General features: G+C 42.0%; 2 protein-coding genes and 1 pseudogene across 2 annotated transcripts in view; all 3 read left to right on the forward strand.

Moving 5' to 3' along the window:
- Nucleotides 1-9,422, forward strand: part of LOC137211316 (protein preY, mitochondrial-like) — a 29,590-nt pseudogene extending 20,168 nt beyond the window's left edge.
- Nucleotides 9,423-9,871: 449 nt separating this feature from the next.
- LOC137211317 (phosphatidylinositol N-acetylglucosaminyltransferase subunit Y-like) lies at nt 9,872-11,589 on the forward strand. Its single transcript, XM_067713653.1, has one exon. The coding sequence runs from the start codon at nt 9,886-9,888 to the stop codon at nt 10,060-10,062; it is 177 nt and encodes a 58-aa protein (XP_067569754.1). The 5' UTR covers nt 9,872-9,885; the 3' UTR covers nt 10,063-11,589.
- A 1,730-nt stretch (nt 11,590-13,319) lies between these two features.
- The window catches only part of GTF2F2 (general transcription factor IIF subunit 2), a 150,464-nt gene continuing 145,651 nt past the window's right edge, over nt 13,320-18,132 (forward strand). Inside the window, exon 1 of the mRNA XM_067713652.1 lies at nt 13,320-13,570. Coding sequence (XP_067569753.1) covers nt 13,505-13,570 — 66 coding nt within the window. The 5' untranslated portion in view covers nt 13,320-13,504. The remainder of the gene's footprint in view (nt 13,571-18,132) is intronic.

Here is an 18,132-nt window from a genome sequence, read left to right on the forward strand (position 1 = left end):
TAGATAGGTTCGTTTGTGCTGTATTTTAGATTCCACATGTAAGTGATATCATATGGTATTTGGCTTCCTGACTTACTTCACTTAGTATGATAATCTGTAGTTGCATTCACATTGCTGCAAATGGCATTATTTCATTCTTTTTTATGGCTGAGTAGTATTCCATTATATATATATACCACATCTTCTTTATCCATTCATCTATCAATGGACATTTAGGTTGTTTCCATGTTTTGGCTATTGTGAATAGTGCTGCTATGAACATTGGGGTGCATGTATCTTTTTGAATTATAGTTTTGTCTGGGTACATGCCCAGGAGTGGGATTGCTGGATCATATGGTAATTCTATTTTTACTTTTCTGAGGAACCTCCATACTATTTTCCACAGTGGCTGCACCAACTTACATTCCCACCAACAGTGTGGGAGGGTTCCCCTTTCTCCACACCCTCTCCAGCATTTGTTATTTGTAGACTTTTTAATGATGGCCATTCTGACTGGTGTGAGGTGATAGCTCATTGTAGCTTTGATTTGCATTTCTCTAATAATTAACGATGTCGAGCATCTTTTCATGTGCCTATTGGCCATCCGTATTTCTTCTTCGGAGAAATGTCTATTTAGGTCTTCTGCCCATTTTTCGATTGGGTTGTTTGTTTTTTTTGTTGTTGAGTTGTATGAGCTGTTTTTATATTTTGGAAATTAAGCCCTTGTCGGTCACATCGTTTGCAAATATTTTCTCCCATTCTGTAGGTTTTTTCATTTTGTTTTTGTTTTCCTTTGCTGTGCAAAAGCTTGTAAGTTTGATTAGGTTGGGATATATTTTAAAACCACTCCAGAGTCATAGCCAATGGCAGCAACAGGAGTTGCCCAGGAAGATAGGCAGTAACTCACGTCCAATAGTAGCTTGCTCTGGCATTCTCTCAATAGAAGTATTATAGTTTTCCTTTTTCTTGCCTGGTGGAATTTAAATAGTACATAGAAAGTTCATCTAAATTCAAATAGTAACATAGCAGGTGCAGCATACTTGCTCTAGTCTGCCTAGTCACACAAGAGGATATTGGTTAAATCTGTCTGGATATGGACAGGAATTTTTATCCTGGCATTTGTCTCTCTACCACCTGCCAACCCCACCACTACAACCAATACGGAAAATCAGGACTGTTAAGTTCACTTTGTAAATCATCAGTGACCCAAGAAAAGACAGACAGATGGGGGCGGGGGGTGGGAGAGAGAGAGAGAGAGATGTTTTAGTCATTGAGGGAAGAGATTCTTGGAAAGAATTCTCATACAATAAATGAATAATCTAAGTCTAAAGATTCACAGTAATTATTTTATTTAGACATGATAGAAGAGAAAAAATCCATTGAAAACAAATCTGCATTAGAGCTAAGTAAAAAAATGCTCAATTATAATATTTGTAAGACTAATGGTCAATTCTTCATCTGGGTTCTTAGTGAGTATTGGATTCCTGATTTACAAAGAGCGTGTTTGACCCCAGGGAAAGCAATTAACACCCTTTTCACAAGAAAGCATTCATGGCTCAAGGTCTCTGCAAGCTGGAAGGAATTGCAAAAGAATCAATATAACAAAATCAGTTTTAAAGTGTGATCTACATAATGCTCTTTGGCTTCAGGAAATAGGCAAATTCTCATTATCTTATTAATGAGGAGTACACAGGAACAAAAGGATATAAAATAATAAGTAATTGCTAAGGGCTTTCTCTCCTGCTAGAGTTGAATCTGAGCCTTGAAGCCAGAAAAATAAAATAGCAGTGGAACAGAAGTATCACTAACTACTGACTCCTCTCAGGAGTCATTCCGTCTTGATCAGTTCTGTCCTCCCAGAGGACAGTAAACAAATAGCTTGTTTACTGGTCCTGAGGCATTGCAGAGATGTGTCCACATGGGGCAGCTACTTACAGAGCTGACTTGTGACCCAGCCTAGTTTATCCCCACGCAGAGCCGAACTTTTGTGCAAATTGAATGGAGTTACTCTGCACTTGATTCTCTTAGTTTACCAAAGAGAGTGCTTTTCTTTCTGGATGCTTGAGAGGCAAATGCTGTAGAAATCTATTATGTGTAGAAACAAAAACAATTAGGCAATCAGCCAGTAGCAAATTTGGGAGCTCCAATTTTAATAGGCCATGGAAGCTCTTCTTGGTGGGTGATCAAAGGATGTTGCAGGAAAATAAAACAGAAAAGGCTATGGCTTTGGGGTTGAAGGATGAAGAGGATGCAAGACTGGGCATCAGAGTACTACAGGTGGATTGAGAGCTGAACCCCCTGGAGTACTCCTCCAGCCTAAAAGTGTCTCTGTTAATGTAGGTAAAAATGTTTAATGTAGTACCTAAGAGATAGTCCATCCAAATAAACCCATACACAGTAACCTTGAGTCAGTGTGTCAATGAATCCACATGGGGAGCCTAAGCCAGTGGTGGGTGGGTCAACCCCTCAGCCCTGGTCCCCACTGGCTCCTCTGGGGCAGCCTCTGTCTCAGGACAGCAGCGACTCAGCCCAGCACCTGGAATATAACAATTTTGCAATTCCTAATGAATTGTTGGGTCTCAGCAATACTCATCGATGGTTGCCAACATCGCAAGAAGAAAGAAAGCTAGATGTGACCTCTCTCTGGCTGGAAGTGCACAAGAGCACACAGGAAGGAAATCATCTTCACCTCCACCAAAATCAAGCGCGAGTCTGATCATGCCTCAAGATCTAACTAGCAGTTTGTAGGAAATAAAAGGGAAGGAGAAACATCATAAATGATACCCTCAGATGCAATGAGTAAAATACAGAATGTAGAAAAGTGTATAGTTAAAGAACTATATCTAAGAAACTAATCTAGTTTCTTTAACAACGAGACTGAGACAGAGAGAGAAAGACAGAGAGAGACTGAGAACTAAGAGACATTTCAACCAGTCACAACATATGGCCCTTATTTGGATCCCAATTCAGACTACAATTTTTTATTTTTAATTTTAGGTGTTTGTAAAAATTGTGGTACCATATACAGAACATTTACCATCTTATCCATTCAGTGGCATTAAGTTCATTCACATTTTTGTGCAACCATCACCATCATCCACCTCCAAAATTCTCGCATCTTGCAAGACTGAAACTCTGTACTCATTAAACTACAACTCCCGTTCCCCCCTTCTAGCCCCTGGCAACCTCTATTCTACCTTTATTTCTGCCGTGTTTTTATGAGTTTGACTACTCTAGGTACCTCTTGTCGTGGAATCACACATACTCATCTTTCTGTGACCGGCTTGTTTCACTTAGAATACTGTCATTGAGGTTCATCCATGTTGCAGCAGGTGACCGAATTTCATTCCTTTTCTAGTGCTGAATACTACCCCATTGTATGTATAGGCCACATTTTGTTTATCCACTCATCTGTTCTTGGATACTTGAGTTGCTTCCACCTCTTGGCTCTTGTGAATAATGCTGCCATGAAAAAAAAATATTTTGAAGCTCTGGCCAAAGTGATGTATAATTCTTTTCCCCTTTTCCTTCTCCTGCTGGTTGGAAGATGCAGACTTTGTGGTCCATCATGCAGAGGAGGACAACACCCCGGAGATGACGAAATAATAAGATGGAAGAACCCTAGGTTCCCAGCAAGTACATGGAGCAGAGCCATCATCATCTCAGTTGTTACATGAGAGAGAAGTAAAAAACGCATTGACAAAGCTATTGCAAGAGCTCTACTTATAGAAAGGAGCCTTAAACTGAACTTTCGACTTTACCCATTGATGGGTAGGCACATCCTTGCTTTAGCTCACCCTGCATGTGAAAACTATTCCTGTCCCTGATGTTTGTGTATTTGGGTGGGAAGTCAGATCCATCGATAAGGAAGGGCCTCGCTTTTGCTCTTAGCAGGAATATGGACATAATTCCTCATTGATACTCGGCACACATGGCCTCCCTGGCTTTGAAATCTGAACACTAATGAGGACCCATCTGTTTAATATGATATTTTAGGACTTACTGTTATTTGTGATTTTTATCTGGGCACTTTGATCAAGGGTTTCAGTGCTGTTTCCTAACTATAATTTTATTTAATATATAAAGTATGATATAAATGTTTTGGTAAATCATATATGAAAACAAATTGGACTTCATTACAGCAATGACAAATTAAATTTTCTCATGCTTTATTTAACACTTTATTCCCAGAGTAATCCCTAATGGGCAATTAAACTGACTTACTGAGACTGAAGGCTTTTAGCAGGCCACAGTAACCATATGTTACATCAGACATAAGACACTTAACAAAAGCAATTCAACTGAATTGTGTTATCCATCAGGGAAAATACATGCAGAGTCTTGTCTCATCTCCCAGAAGGAGCAAAGCTATGTGTGTTTATGTGTGTGTCTTTTGTTCTATTTTCTTGTACTGAGTTATCACTTGGTACATGGTCCTATTTTTTTTTCATTGAAGTATAGTTGATTTACAAAATTTCATTAGTTTCAGATGTATAATGCAGTGATTCAATATTTTTATAGATTATACCCCATTTAAAGTTATTACAAAATAATGTCTATATTTCCCTGTACTATACAATATATCCTTGATGTTTATTTTATACATAATAGTTTGTATCTCCTTAATCCCCTCCCTCCCCCCTCCCCTCTCCCCACCAGTAACCACTAGTTTGTTCTCTATATCTGTGAGTCTCTTTCTGTTTTGTTATATTCATTTGTTTGTTTTATTTTTTAGATTCCACTTGTAAGTGATAACATACAGTATTTGTCTTTCTCTGTCTGGATTATTTCAGTACACATAATACCTTCTAAATCTAGAACATTGTTGCAAATGGCGGAATTTCATTCTTTTATATGGCTGAGTAGTATTCCATTTTATATATATATATATATATATATATATATATATATATATATCTCACATCTTTACCCATTCATCTGTTGATGGACACTTAGTTTTCTTCCATATCTTGGCTACTGTAAATAATGCTGCTATGAACATTGGGGCGCATGTATCTTTTTGAATTAGTATTTTTGTTTTCTTCAAATATATACCCAAGAGGGGAATTGCTGGATCATATATGGTAATTCTATTTTTAGGTGTTTTTTTTAAGATTTATTATTTATTTATTTATTTATTTGGCTGCATGGGGTCTTAGTTGTGGCACGTGGGATCTTCGTCGAGGCATGCGGGCTTCTCTCTAGTTGTGGTGTGCGGGTTTTCTCTCTCTAGCTGTGGCGCGCAGGCTCCAGAGTGCATAGGCTCTGTAGTTTGTGTCACGCAGGCTCTCTGGTTGAGGCATGCGAGCTCAGTAGTTGTGGTGCACGGGCTTAGTTGCCCCATGGCATGTGGAATCTTAGTTCCCCGATCAGGGATTGAACCCGCGTCCCCTGCATTGTAAGGCAGATTCTTTACCACTGAACCACCAGGGAAGTCCCTATTTTTGGTTTTTTTTTTTAATTTTTAAAAATATTTAATTAATTTATTTATTTGGCTGCACCAGGTCTTAGTTGCAGCACACAGGATCTTTGCTGTGGCACATGGATCTCTTAGTTGCGGCATGCTGACTCCTAGCTGCGGCATGCGTGTGGGATCCAGTTCCCCAACCAGGGGTTGAACCCAGTTCCCCTGCATTGGGAATGCGGAGTCCCAGCCACTGAACCACAGGGAAGTCCCTATTTTTAGTTTTTTGAGGAACCTCTGTTCTGTTTTCCATAGTGGCTGCCCCAATTTACATTCCCACCCACAGCATATAGTCCCTTTCCTCTATATCCTTGCCAGCGTTTTTTATTTGTAGACTTTTTGACGATAACCATTCTGACAGGTGTGAAGTGATATCTTACTGTGCTTTTGATTTGTATTTCTCTGATGATTAGTGATGTTGAGCATCTTTTCATGTGCCCATTTTCCATCTGTATGTCTTCTTTGGAAAAATATCTATTCAGGTCTTCTGCCCAGTAAATGGTCCTATTTTGCTACACAGCAAGGAATCACAAAGCCTTGTCAATTCGACCTCCTAAATCTGTCTATATGTTTCCAGTTCATCTACTTCTTTTTATCTCCACTTTCCTCATACAAACCACTGCTCCTTCCAACGTGGATTAGTGCAGTAATGTCTGAACTAGTCTCTTGGTTTCCATTCTGGCCCCTAACTATCCACTTTTTTTTTCCACAGTAGCTAAAGAGATCTTTCTTAAAATGTAAATTTGGGGCTTCCCTGGTGGCGCGGTGGTTGAGAGTCCGCCTGCCGATGCAGGGGATGCGGGTTCGTATCCCGGTCCGGGAGGATCCCACACGCCGTGGAGTGGCTGGGCCTGTGAGCCATGGCCGCTGAGCCTGCGCGTCCGGAGCCTGTGCTCCACAACGGGAGAGGCTGCATCAGTGAGAGGCCCGCGTACCGCAAAAAAAAAAAAAAAAAAAAAGCAAATCTGATTATTTTATACTCAGGCTTAAAACTCTTCTTCAGGGAATGCCCTGGCAGTCCAGCGAGTAGGACTCCACGCTTTCACTACTGAGGGCCTGGGCTGATCTCTGGTCAGGGAACTAAGATACCGTAAGCCGCGTGGCGCAGCCAAAAAAAAAACCTGCTTCTTCAAGTTTATATTTGATCTGAACAAGGCCTGCAAGGCCTTGCATGGGCTGACCTCCCATTCCCTCTCCAACTGGTGACATTATCACTGCTTTGTCACTCACTCACTGTGCCCTGCCTGCTGGCATGCCCCCGCTCCACAGACAACAACACATAGGTCCCTTTGGGGTTTGCAGATGCTACTCCCTTTTTTTTTTTAAATGGGGTATAGTTGTTTTATAATGTTGTGTTAGTTTCTGCTGTACAGCAAAGTGGAGTTCCCTATGCTATACAGCAGGTTCTCATGCTACTCCCTTCTCTCCAGAACACTAATGATTAAATAAATTATACTGAACACCAAGATAATAAAACCAAAAACTCATCACTTCCCAATTATTTTACTGTATTTTACGATTGTCTATGCGCTCTATTTCCATCTAATGTAGCCATTGGGTGAAAATACTATACGATGCCATGCTAATATGCATCTCATCCAACTTCACACTGCAAATCAGGCAAACAGGGACTTCCCTGGAGGTCCAGTGGTTAGGACTCTGCGGTTCTACTGCAGGGGGCCCAGATTCGATCCCTGGTCAGGGAACTAAGCCACGAGGTGTGGCCATAAAAAAAAAAAAAAATTTTTTTTAAATAAATAAATAAACTGAATCCTCAAAAAAAAAAAAAATCAGGCAAACATTACAAACCAGGGCTTTTTCTGGGGGTTAGAAGAAGCCAGTTGTTAAACATTTACCAGCACACCACTGCCTATAATAAATTTTTTGTGTTTCCTTTCAGTTATTTGACCCAATATAATTAATGCAGTTACCACATAGTTTTCACATTGTAGTGTGAAGTCTTTTTTTTTTTTTTTTTTTTTTTTTGCAGTACGTGGGCTTCTCCCTGCTGTGGCCTCTCCCGTTGCGGAGCACAGGCTCCGGACGCGCAGGCTCAGCGGCCATGGCTCACGGGCCCAGCCGCTCCGCGGCATGTGGGATCTTTCCAGACCGGGGCACGAACCCGCGTTCCCTTCATCGGCAGGCAGACTCTCAACCACTGCGCCACCAGGGAAGCCCAATTCTTTTTGATTTATTTTCACATTTAATCATGTCAGAACTCTACAAGGTAGGTATAATAATCCCATTTTATAAGCTAGGAATTAGGTGCCGAGATGAAGAAATAGTTAAGGTAGTAGGCAGCAGTACTATAACTTGAAGCCATGACTCCACAGCTCGTGCCCAACCATTTGCTCGTGCTAACAACATGGAAACTATTGCAGGGAGTATTTCTTTTTGTTTGTGGATGACTGGGGAAGAAAGGACTCTGCCGGGGAAGGCAGGTATTCTGTGAAAGAGAGAACTGAGAGGTCAAAGGGAGAGGCAGGGAGAATTTACAGATGGGATCATATAGCCGTGGTGTGATATCAAAGCAAAATTTTCGATCTATACCATCACTAGTATAGGGGAAATCTAATTAATGACCACATTGCCACATTCATTTTTAATTTTTTTTTTTTTTTTTGCGGTACACAGACCTCTCACTGTTGTGGCCTTTCCCATTGCGGAGCACAGGCTCCGGACACGCAGGCTCAGCGGCCATAGCTCACGGGCCTAGCCGCTCCGCGGCACGTGGAATCTTCCCGGACTGGGGCACGAACCCGTGTCCCCTGCATCGGCAGGCGGACTCTCAACCACTGCGCCACCAGGGAAGCCCCATTTGTAATTTTTGAATGAAAATCTTTATGTTAACAACCAATACAGAGTAAGTCTGGCTTATTGAAAAGGATTTTGCAAAAGTTACAAATTCCAGTTATAAGATAAATAAACACTAGGGATATAATGTACAACATGATAAATATAATTAACACTGCTGTATGTTATATATGAACATTGTCAAGAGGGTAAATCCTGAGTTCTCATCACAAGGAAAAATATTTTACTGTTTCTTTGATTTTGTACGTATATGAGATAATGGATGTTCACTAAACTTATTGTGATAATCATTTCAGGTTGTAAGTCAAATCATTATGATGTATACCTTAAACTTATACAGTACTGTATGTCAATTATATCTCAATAAAATTGGAAGAAAAAAATTTTTAAAAAGGAAGGATTTTGTGATCGTGTTTTTCTGCCTATATGAATGCCGCTGAAGGTAATACTTCCTCTTGCTAGAATGTTTCTGAGTAAGTATGAACAAAGAGAATCTCTGGCCTAGAGAGACACTGGGCCCCTATGGGAGGGCCAAGGACAAAATCTGAGAGTGGACTCAGCTACTGTTAATATCATTCTAATTCCTTCAACTCGCTTGTAACATCTCCTCTAAAGACTGCTGCTTATCCTCTAATGGCTACACGATAGAACTGTGGTGTTCTAAATTTACAAAACATGTCGTGTTCTTGAAAATTTTTCCGCCATTAGTGAGTTCTTGAGCCTTCCCTCCTTGGCTTGCATTTGTGCCTTAAAAGATTTAATAAAAACTAGAGGGGGGTGGTCAAGGGCGCGCAGACGCCCGGTCGCGGGCCGCCGGAACATGCTGAGTGGAGTGTGCGGCCAGCTCGCCTCAGCGCTGCGGGGGACACACGCAGAGCCGTCCGCGGGCGCCCAGAGGCATCTGCACGCGTTGGTGTCGCGGTCGCCACAGACAAGAGCGAGAGGACGAGGAAACGGCTCCGCGCCTTCGACCCAGCGCTGCTGCTGTTCCTGGTGTGCCCGCTCTCCAAGAAGCCGCTGAGATATGAAGCATCGACCAATGAATTGATTAACGAAGAGTTAGGAATAGCCTATCCAACTGTTGATGGGATTCATAACATGATACCACAGGCAGCTAGGATGACACATCAAAATAAGAAGCAAGAAGAAATGAAGGAGCCATAGGTCATACTTGAAAACAACAGCACAACTAAATTTTCTAAATTCCATCCACCTTTTAAAAAGCCAGAGTGGGGACTTCCCTGGTGGCACAGTGGTTGAGAATCCGCCTAACAATGCAGGGGACACGGGTTCGATCCCTGGTCCGGGGGATGATCCCAGATGCCACGGAGCAACTAGGCCCATGTGCCCCAACTACTGCTTGTGCTCTAGAGGCCATGAGCCACAACTACTGAGCCCACGAGCCACAACTGCTGAGCCCGTGTGCCACAACTACTGAAGCCAGCACACCTAGATCCCGTGCTCTGCAACAAGAGAAGCCACCGCAATGAGAAGCCCGCGCACCGCAACGAAGAGTAGCCCCCGCTCGCCACAACTAGAGAAAGACTGCATGCAGCAACGAAATAGATAAAATAAATAAATCTATATAAAAAGAAAAAAGAGTGGTGTGTAAAAAGTGGAGGAAAAGAATGTTTCTGCCTCTTTCTACATTGACTGCCCTTATTCCATTGGTCTCTTTAGCAGGACTGTTATACTCGGCCTCTGTGGTGTGCTCTTACAGTCTGCTCTTGTTGATTACCATACCCGTTTATGTGTTCTTCCACCTATGGACTTGGATGGGTATTAAACTCTTCAGGCATAATTAATACAACCAAGCCAAGATGGTGTATCCTAAGGATATGCTTGAGTGTCTGTCCCTGAAAGCTCAACTACGTGGAAATACTGGAAACCCACTTAATTTGCAAGAAAGATGCTTTGCCTAGCTTCTGTCAGAGGTTTAGGACTATGGGAGGCTTAAGCTGCGGAGGCTTCTTTATTGTACTTTGGTTCTGCCCTTTATTTTTTGAAGGTTCTCATTTATATCTGGGGTATCAGAAAAAACATTTCAACAAAGTGTCTTGTTGGAAATTAATATCCCCGGCCATCATCTGATGACTTTATTTCCTATCCCATTCATAATTAAAAGTTAGTAATTTGAAATTTTATACGTTTATTTTACATTCAAAGTCTTTGGTAAAGTCACATGTTAAGGATGACTGAAATAATTCCAGAGGAGCTCTGTTGAAGGAACTGCAGAGAAATGCGTTTGAACTAATGTGGTATAAAACTGTAATAAAGTGGAAATTTCTTGTATTTGCCAAAATTCTGAGTTTGTAAAATTACCTTCATTTCTTTGGCATCACATACTTACATTAATAATAATAAGATAAGGTATTGACATTTTCCATTAAAAAAAAAAACTTGACTAGTCAATCATCTGGGAGAGTAAAGAATTTGTGAGTTTCCTTTTTGTGTGGTGACCTCTGTATCTGTCTGTGATGGTTAATTTTATGTGCCAACCTGACTGGGCCTCAGTTTGTCCAGATATTTGGTCCAAGGTTATTGTGGGTGTGTCTGTGAGGGTATTTCTGGATGAATTAACCTTTGAATCAGTAGAGTGAGTAAAGCAGATTGTCCTCCCCAATATGGTTGAGCTTCACCCAATCAGTTGAAGGCCAAAGTAGAAAAAAAGTTTCAGTAAGGGAGAATGCACTCTCTCTGCCTGTCTTAAAGTTGGAACATTAATCATCTCCTGCCTTCAGATTTGGACTGGAACTTACACCATCATCTCTCCTGCCTCTCAGGCCTTTGAACTCAGACTAGAAGCATACCTTTGGCTCTCCTGGTCTTCAGCTTGCCAAATGCAGATCTTGGGACTTCTCAGCCTCCATAATCATGTGAGCCAATTCCTATACAGTAAATGCCTATCTATCTATCTATCTATCTATCTATCTATCTATCATGTGTTTCTCTGGAGAACCCTGACTAATACTTATTTGGTACTGAGAGTGATCCTAGAGGAACAGGGTGTTAAGGATAGGTTTTCCTAAATTGGTTCTGGGTTTTTGGAACTGGCTGTCTAACCTAATTAGATTTAAAGATGCTAATGACTCTATTTCAAGTAGTAAAGAGAACACTAATGGTCTCTGGCATCATTGGGCAATAGAGATACCTAAAATATCTGCACTGGATATGCCTAATTGACCACAAGCAGAAATCCATAGAACCTGTGTGGGAATGGATATTAAGGGTATGGGATCATGGTGGAAAGAACATAAAGCTGGATGTTTTTATTATCCAGCCAAAATTATCGATGTCTGGCATATAATAGGCCCTTAGGAGGGTGAAGGATCTAGCTGTAATATATGTTACCCTGCTGGTCTCCAAAGTAAATCTGTGAATCTGCTTCATGGAGCCCGCATCCTCCTTTCCTCTCACAGCTCGTAAGCATCCTCTTCAAGCTGGAAGGAAATTTGAAAAGGACAGATAGAAGAAGTCTGTTCTTTATTCAGCAATGTAGGAGGATGAGGTGCTCAATAAGTTTTTTTTTTCTTCTTCTTCCTTATATAATCATTTAAAAATATTCACTTTTTCCTTTCTTCTCTAGGCATTTCTTCTTCTTTAGCTATTTGTTCTCCCCCAATCCCTGTAAACACACACACACACACACACACACACACACACACACACACACACACATTTTTAGGCTTCCCATAAGCCACAGATCAAGGCCAAGGTTCTAATCCTTTACTCTAAAGGTCATTACTAGGGTCATCCAGACTACATTAAGTCTCTTCTCTTATGGTCTCATATTTTAATTTATTCCTTCTATTTGATCAATGCTTAAAGCAGCTCTCTTTATCCACTTGTCCTTTATATCTTTTAAGGCCATTTCCCAAGCTGTAACACAAGAATGCAATCTTCCTTTTTAACACATGCCTCGTCTCCTATTTTTCCTGTTAGTTTTCCCAGCTGATCTCAGTGACCTGACAGCTTTTTCTAGCCTTATGCTGCACAGACATGGAATTTCTTCAATTATGTGTATGGTTCTGATGCAGGATTCAATACATTACTTGCCATTCTTACAATATCTTACTGTCTGTTTCTCTTCCAGAAAATGTTCATTCAGCCAAAGCCTATTGAAATCTGACAGGTGTCAAGCATTGTGCCAGATGCTGTGAATAAAAAATGAATAAAACACTATTTCTGCCTAGGAGGAGCTCATAGTCTAGAAAGCAAAGGCAGCATGTAAACATGTATATTATAGTGCATCGTGCTAAGTATCGCACACTGTGATGTGAAGAAAAATGAAACTTCCTCTGGGGGAGTTGATAAAAGATCTCATAGGAAGTGACATTTCCATTAGTCTTGACACCTAAGTAGGAGTCTGCCAATCAGAAGACAGAGGTGAGAATGAGGGTAAGGGAAGAATAGGTCATCTGAGTAAAGGGAATCCGGTGTGCAGAGGCTCTGAAATAATTGAGGAACATTCTGCTGTATTCAGGGAGGTCTGATGGGTTAGGTGTGGTTGGATGTGTGGTGCATTGAGTGGCAGGTATCAAACTGAGAGGGCCTGTGTGGAGAGGATTGAATTTTATTCTAAGAGGCAAGAAGAGAGAGAGGAAATTCTATAAGCAGGGAAGTTTAACAATCAGATTTGTCTGTTACATGTCTATTGTCATTGACCTAATTACAGGGCTCCGGGTTTTGGAGTCTAAAAGGGGTGTACTCTGCTTGTTTAATTGGACGTGCTCAGGTGCCTTTCAATTGAGACCACTTGTGCTAATTCACTTTATTACTCCTACCCTGTCCTCCAAATGCTGTCTCTCTCTCCTTGGCCAGGGTTGGACAGATACTGACAGCCTTTGTCTCTTTGAACCCCATTTTTCTGTTTTGACACCTTCTTTCTTCAGTTACGCTTACCTAGTCTTTGAAAGTATTGCTGACGTTTTGGCCCATCCCACCTTATGCTCTAATCACTCGGACACAGCCCACGGCAGTAGCCACACCCACTCAAGAAGTTGCCTGCTCAGGAAGTTTGTCTGCAGCAGTGCGCCGTACTGACGGTAGCAGCGCGCAGGCGCAGTTCCCGGCTCCCGGCGGCGTGTTCCTCTTTTCCCGGGATCCCAGCGTCCCAGCAGGTGGACCCCGGCTCTTCACAGTCAGCCTCCGGCTCCGGCTTGCGCTGTGCTCCGGTCCCTCGCTTCTCAGTCCCCCAGCTTCCGGGGCCGCTGCTCTGGCCCGCACGCCTCCGCCGGCGACAGACCCATGGCCGAGCGCGGGGAACTCGATCTGACAGGCGCCAAGCAGAACACCGGAGTGTGGCTGGTCAAGGTAAGGTTTGCGCGGCTCCCGCTTGCGCTCCTCCTTAAAGTAGTTTCAGTGACTTGAGACTGTCCCACCCCGTGCGCCTTTTAAAGTTCTTTACGGCCTTCTTATTAGAGCTTCAGTTATCTTGAGAGGCAGGACTCATTGTTATGCTCGTTTGCAGACGAGAAGATTAGTTAAGGGACGCCCAGTGTTTTTCAGCCAGTTAAGAGCCCGAACCTGCCTGGCATGGATCTCCTTTCCCCACGACGTGGTTTTTCTGGGGCCCTGTCTTGGTGTCCCCCAATGTGAGCGGTGCATTTAACCCCAAGCTGAAAAATTTCTGCATCTTCTCTTGGTGAAACTGATTTTAGTTATCAGTCTGTATAAGGAAGTTGAGTGTCTGCTTCCTGTTAGAATTTTCTCAGCCAGAAAGTAGAACTGGTCTCTGCGTACCCTTAAAGTGTTCTTTTAGGTTGTTGGTTCTTATGCAGTTCTCAGGAGAGCTGAGAGAGCTCTGAACTCAGGAAAGGAGAGGCCGTGGACTGGAGTGTTCTTTTAGAGCAAGACCTGGTCTCGTGAAACTGTCAGCAAATGTCTTTCGTTTTGTTTTGTTTTGTAAAGACAGCAATCTTGATTAGCCCTTAGTGAGCACAGTATTTGTGCTTTACTTTTTCATATTGGGGAGTGTTGTCTTTTAGGAGGGTTTCATAAGACATATGCATGTTCAAAATGTGATTGTGACAGTATCCGAAACTCAAGTAAAATGTAGGGACCTTGGTTTGTTAGATTTTTAAAAACTTATATCACATAGCTGAGTTTTCATCAGTTAAATCTGAGAGGCCCGTCCTGTCTGCCTCTCTGAAGTAGCTCTCTTATGCTTATTCGCTAGTCAGTCGAACCTGTATTATATGCTTCAAAGCACTTGTCAGAGTCCAAAGTGATTCTGTGTTCAGTGTTGGTTACCTCCTTTTCCCCAGCACACGCACAGTCACATTTCTCAAGACTAGGCTCCTTGCCTGTCACACCCCGAACTGTGTTTGGCACATGGTAATAGCTCAGATTTGTGATGAATGAATGAATGAACTCTTATTCTTCATTGCTAGCCTTAGTCTCTGGTACTCATTTGACTTATCACGGCGATATCAGTGTGATTTAAATAATGGAGTAGAGACTCCCCTGGTGGCGCAGTGGTTAAGAATCCGCCTGCCAATGCAGGGGACACGGGTTTGAACCCTGGTTTGGGAAGATCCCACATGCCACGGAGCAGCTAAACCCCCTGCGTGCGCCACAACTACTGAGCCTGCGCTCTAGGGCCCGCGAGCCACAACTGCTGAAGCCCGCGCGCCTAGAGCCCGTGCTCCGCAACAAGAGAAGCCACCGCATTGAGAAGCGCACCGCAACGAAGAGTAGGCCCCGCTCACCGCAACTAGAGAAAGCCCGTGTGCAGCAACATCTCTCTCCTCCTGCATGCTAAATGGAGGGGAATCATTAGGGAGGAGAGCTCCTTTACAGACTGAAAGAGCTTGAAAAGATGGTGAAGCTTGAGATGATGTGTTTGTGCTTGGAGCACAGTAAATACTCAAGAAATGTTGTTTGCCTTACAGAGAGATTTGGATGGGTGGACAGAGGCCACCCATAGTATCTCTGTAGTATACCATGGAGAGTGGAACTGAAATGCAAGAGTGAAAATGCACAGTAACATGCTGTGTCCTGGAAATCAGAGAGGAGATTATTATGCCTCGAGTAGAGGCTTGGGACTGTATACTGATACTGTCACATTGTGAAATGGGGGTGTTTTAACTTTAGTCTACAAGTGAGGAAACTTTTGGAGGTTTTTGAGTAAGGCAGGGATGCAAATGATTCTTTTAGGGGGAAAAAAAACTTGAGGGGAAGATAGCAAAATTAGAGTCAAAACTAGAAAATTATCACAGGATCATAGGCATTTGATAGTGAATTCTGAGGAGTTAGGGAAACTTTTTCAGCAAAAGTTGTCAGGATGTGGTGACTGACTAAATGAGGATGTGAAAGAAAGCAATGAATCTAAAGTTAAGAAATTTTAGTGTTCTTTCATATATGGCCATTTGAATACATTTTATCACTTTAAAAACTTACCTCAGACTAATGATTTGTTCTGTTTTATAAAGGTAGTTATAATGTTTCAATTATTTATTGTTTGCTGTATCATTGTTTCCTTACATCAACTTGGCCTGTAGTATTTCTTCTTTTTCTAACCTTATGTATCAAAGAAAAGTAACAGGCTTGCAAATACTACATCTTTCCAGAGTGTGAAAGGACTTTTTTTTTTTTTTTTTGCCAGTTCTTGTTCTCTGACAACCTTATCTCTTAAAGAGGATGAGAATTGCTATCAAATACTTTCTGTTCTAAAATCCATTCATGTTCCTTCTTTGTTTGACAACTTTTATTTCTGCTTTAGTTAAAGGAATACGAGTAGGCAACGAGGGTTGATTTTCACACCTGTCAGATAGTTTGAATTTGTTTCATTTGCGCTGGGATTAGCATCCAGTATGATTTTCATGCCCATATCCTAAGCATATTTGGATTTTTATTTCTGAATTATAGGAATAAGTTATATGAGAGCTTCAAGTTGTAATGGTTAATTTCATTTTCAGCTTGCTTTGTGTGATATTAAAATATAATATGTTGTTTATAGAGTTTGTTTTCATTCTTACCCAATTAGAATTTGTGAATAGAACTACATACGACTTTAAATCTTTTCAGTACACGTTAATATTTCTTATAAATAACGCCTTGAGTTCTGATCTTTGAGGATCATTTGTTGTAAAATACATGAGTTTCTTCCTAGAGTGTTGCAAGTTTATGGGCCATTTTGTTCATATTTTATTAATTCCATCACTAGACAGGTATAGAAAAGGATAAATACAAGTAAGGGCTATACATACAAGATCTCTGAGAGGTTTTTTTTTTTTTTTTTTTTGCGGTATGGGTACGCGGGCCTCTCACTGTTGTGGCCTCTCCCGTTGTGGAGCACAGTCTCCGGATGCACAGGCCCAGCTGCTCCACGGCACGTGGGATCTTCCCGGACCAGGGCACGAACCCGCGTCCCCTGCATCGGCAGGCGGACTCTCAACCACTGCGCCACCAGGGAAGCCCTCTGAGAGTTTTAAGTAGGAAAAAAGTTGTCAGGTGGGAACAGGGAAGACTTTGGGGAAGGTAACATTTAAGAAGAGCCTATGGAGTTGATTAGTTAGAAAAGACTTCCCAGCAGGGCTGGTGAGTGTGTTCAGGAAAAGGCAAATATAGTGGAAGATTGTGTACCAGAATATCCACTACCTGTAACTGTTCTGGCCTAATGAAATGCCATTTCTGGAGTTTTGAATATCTTAAATCTACAAGAGAATGATGATCTAAATGAGTTTTGGTAGATAATAGACATGATTGGATTTAACTTCACAATAGATGCCACCTGCTAAGAAACATAAACAGCCGCAGTTTTCACCTGGTCAGGGAGCTAGTCCCTTGTAGTTTGCATTGCCCTATTTCTGTTGCTTAGTCTATGCCACTGTTAGGTTGCCAGCTGGTCACACTACTACTACACACCCGGTACCAAATCAGGATCTAAAAATGATACTTAAAAAAATTTTAGCATAGTTCTTTTGTTTGGCTTCCAATATTTATTTAAAATTTATTTATTTATTTTTGTCTGCATTGGGTCTCCGTTGCCACACGCAGGCTTTTCTCTAGTTGCGGCAAGTGAGGGCTATTCTTCGTTGCGGGGCGAGGGCTTCTCATTGCGGTGTTTTCTCGTTGTGGAGCACGGGCTCTAGGCACGCGGGCTTCAGTAGTTGTGGCACGTGGGCTCAGTAGTTGTGGCTCATTGGCTCTAGAGCACAGGCTCAGTAGTTGTGGCGCACGGGCTTTGTTCCTCCGCGGCATGTGGGATCTTCCCGGACCAGGGCTCGAACCCGTGTCCACTGCACTGGCAGGTGGATTCTCAACCACTGTACCACCAGGGAAGCTCAGCTTCCAATATTTAGACTTCTGGAAAAAAATCATCTTATCTAGTTATGATTGGCAGGAGGGTAGGGTACCTGATGGGGAAGAGGGGGAGATACAGCTGGCAGGGTTTTTAGGAGTGGTGGGGGTTTTGTAAGTAATGAATATCATACTGGAGCTTGAATTATAAGAAATGCTATCTTTTGAGGGAAATGGACAGGTGGAGGTATTGACAAGCGCTGCAATGGGTCCAACCAACAGCTCCCTAGCCAGCAAAAAGGTGTGTTTCAAGCCCCATCAGCCTTCCTCTTATAAGCATTTTGATTGATACTTGTTGGAGGAGAGGATCAGGACAAGAGAGATGGACACCATCCCCTGTGAATATTGGGTCCTCCATTCAACAACTCAAATGCCACCAAGCTCAACTTTTATTTTTTCACAGACAGTTAAACAGTTGGACATTGGCAGCCAGAGAGAAAGCAATGTACCAAGGAGAGATGAAACCGGAATGGGTGATACCCCGAAGTCTTGCAGGAGAAAAAGGAACTTATATTTATAATGTACCAAGTATTTTACACAGCAAACCTGTGAAGTAGGTACTAATTATATTT

This window comes from Pseudorca crassidens, chromosome 18 (assembly GCF_039906515.1).
Source record: "Pseudorca crassidens isolate mPseCra1 chromosome 18, mPseCra1.hap1, whole genome shotgun sequence".
NCBI classification, from domain to species: domain Eukaryota; kingdom Metazoa; phylum Chordata; class Mammalia; order Artiodactyla; family Delphinidae; genus Pseudorca; species Pseudorca crassidens.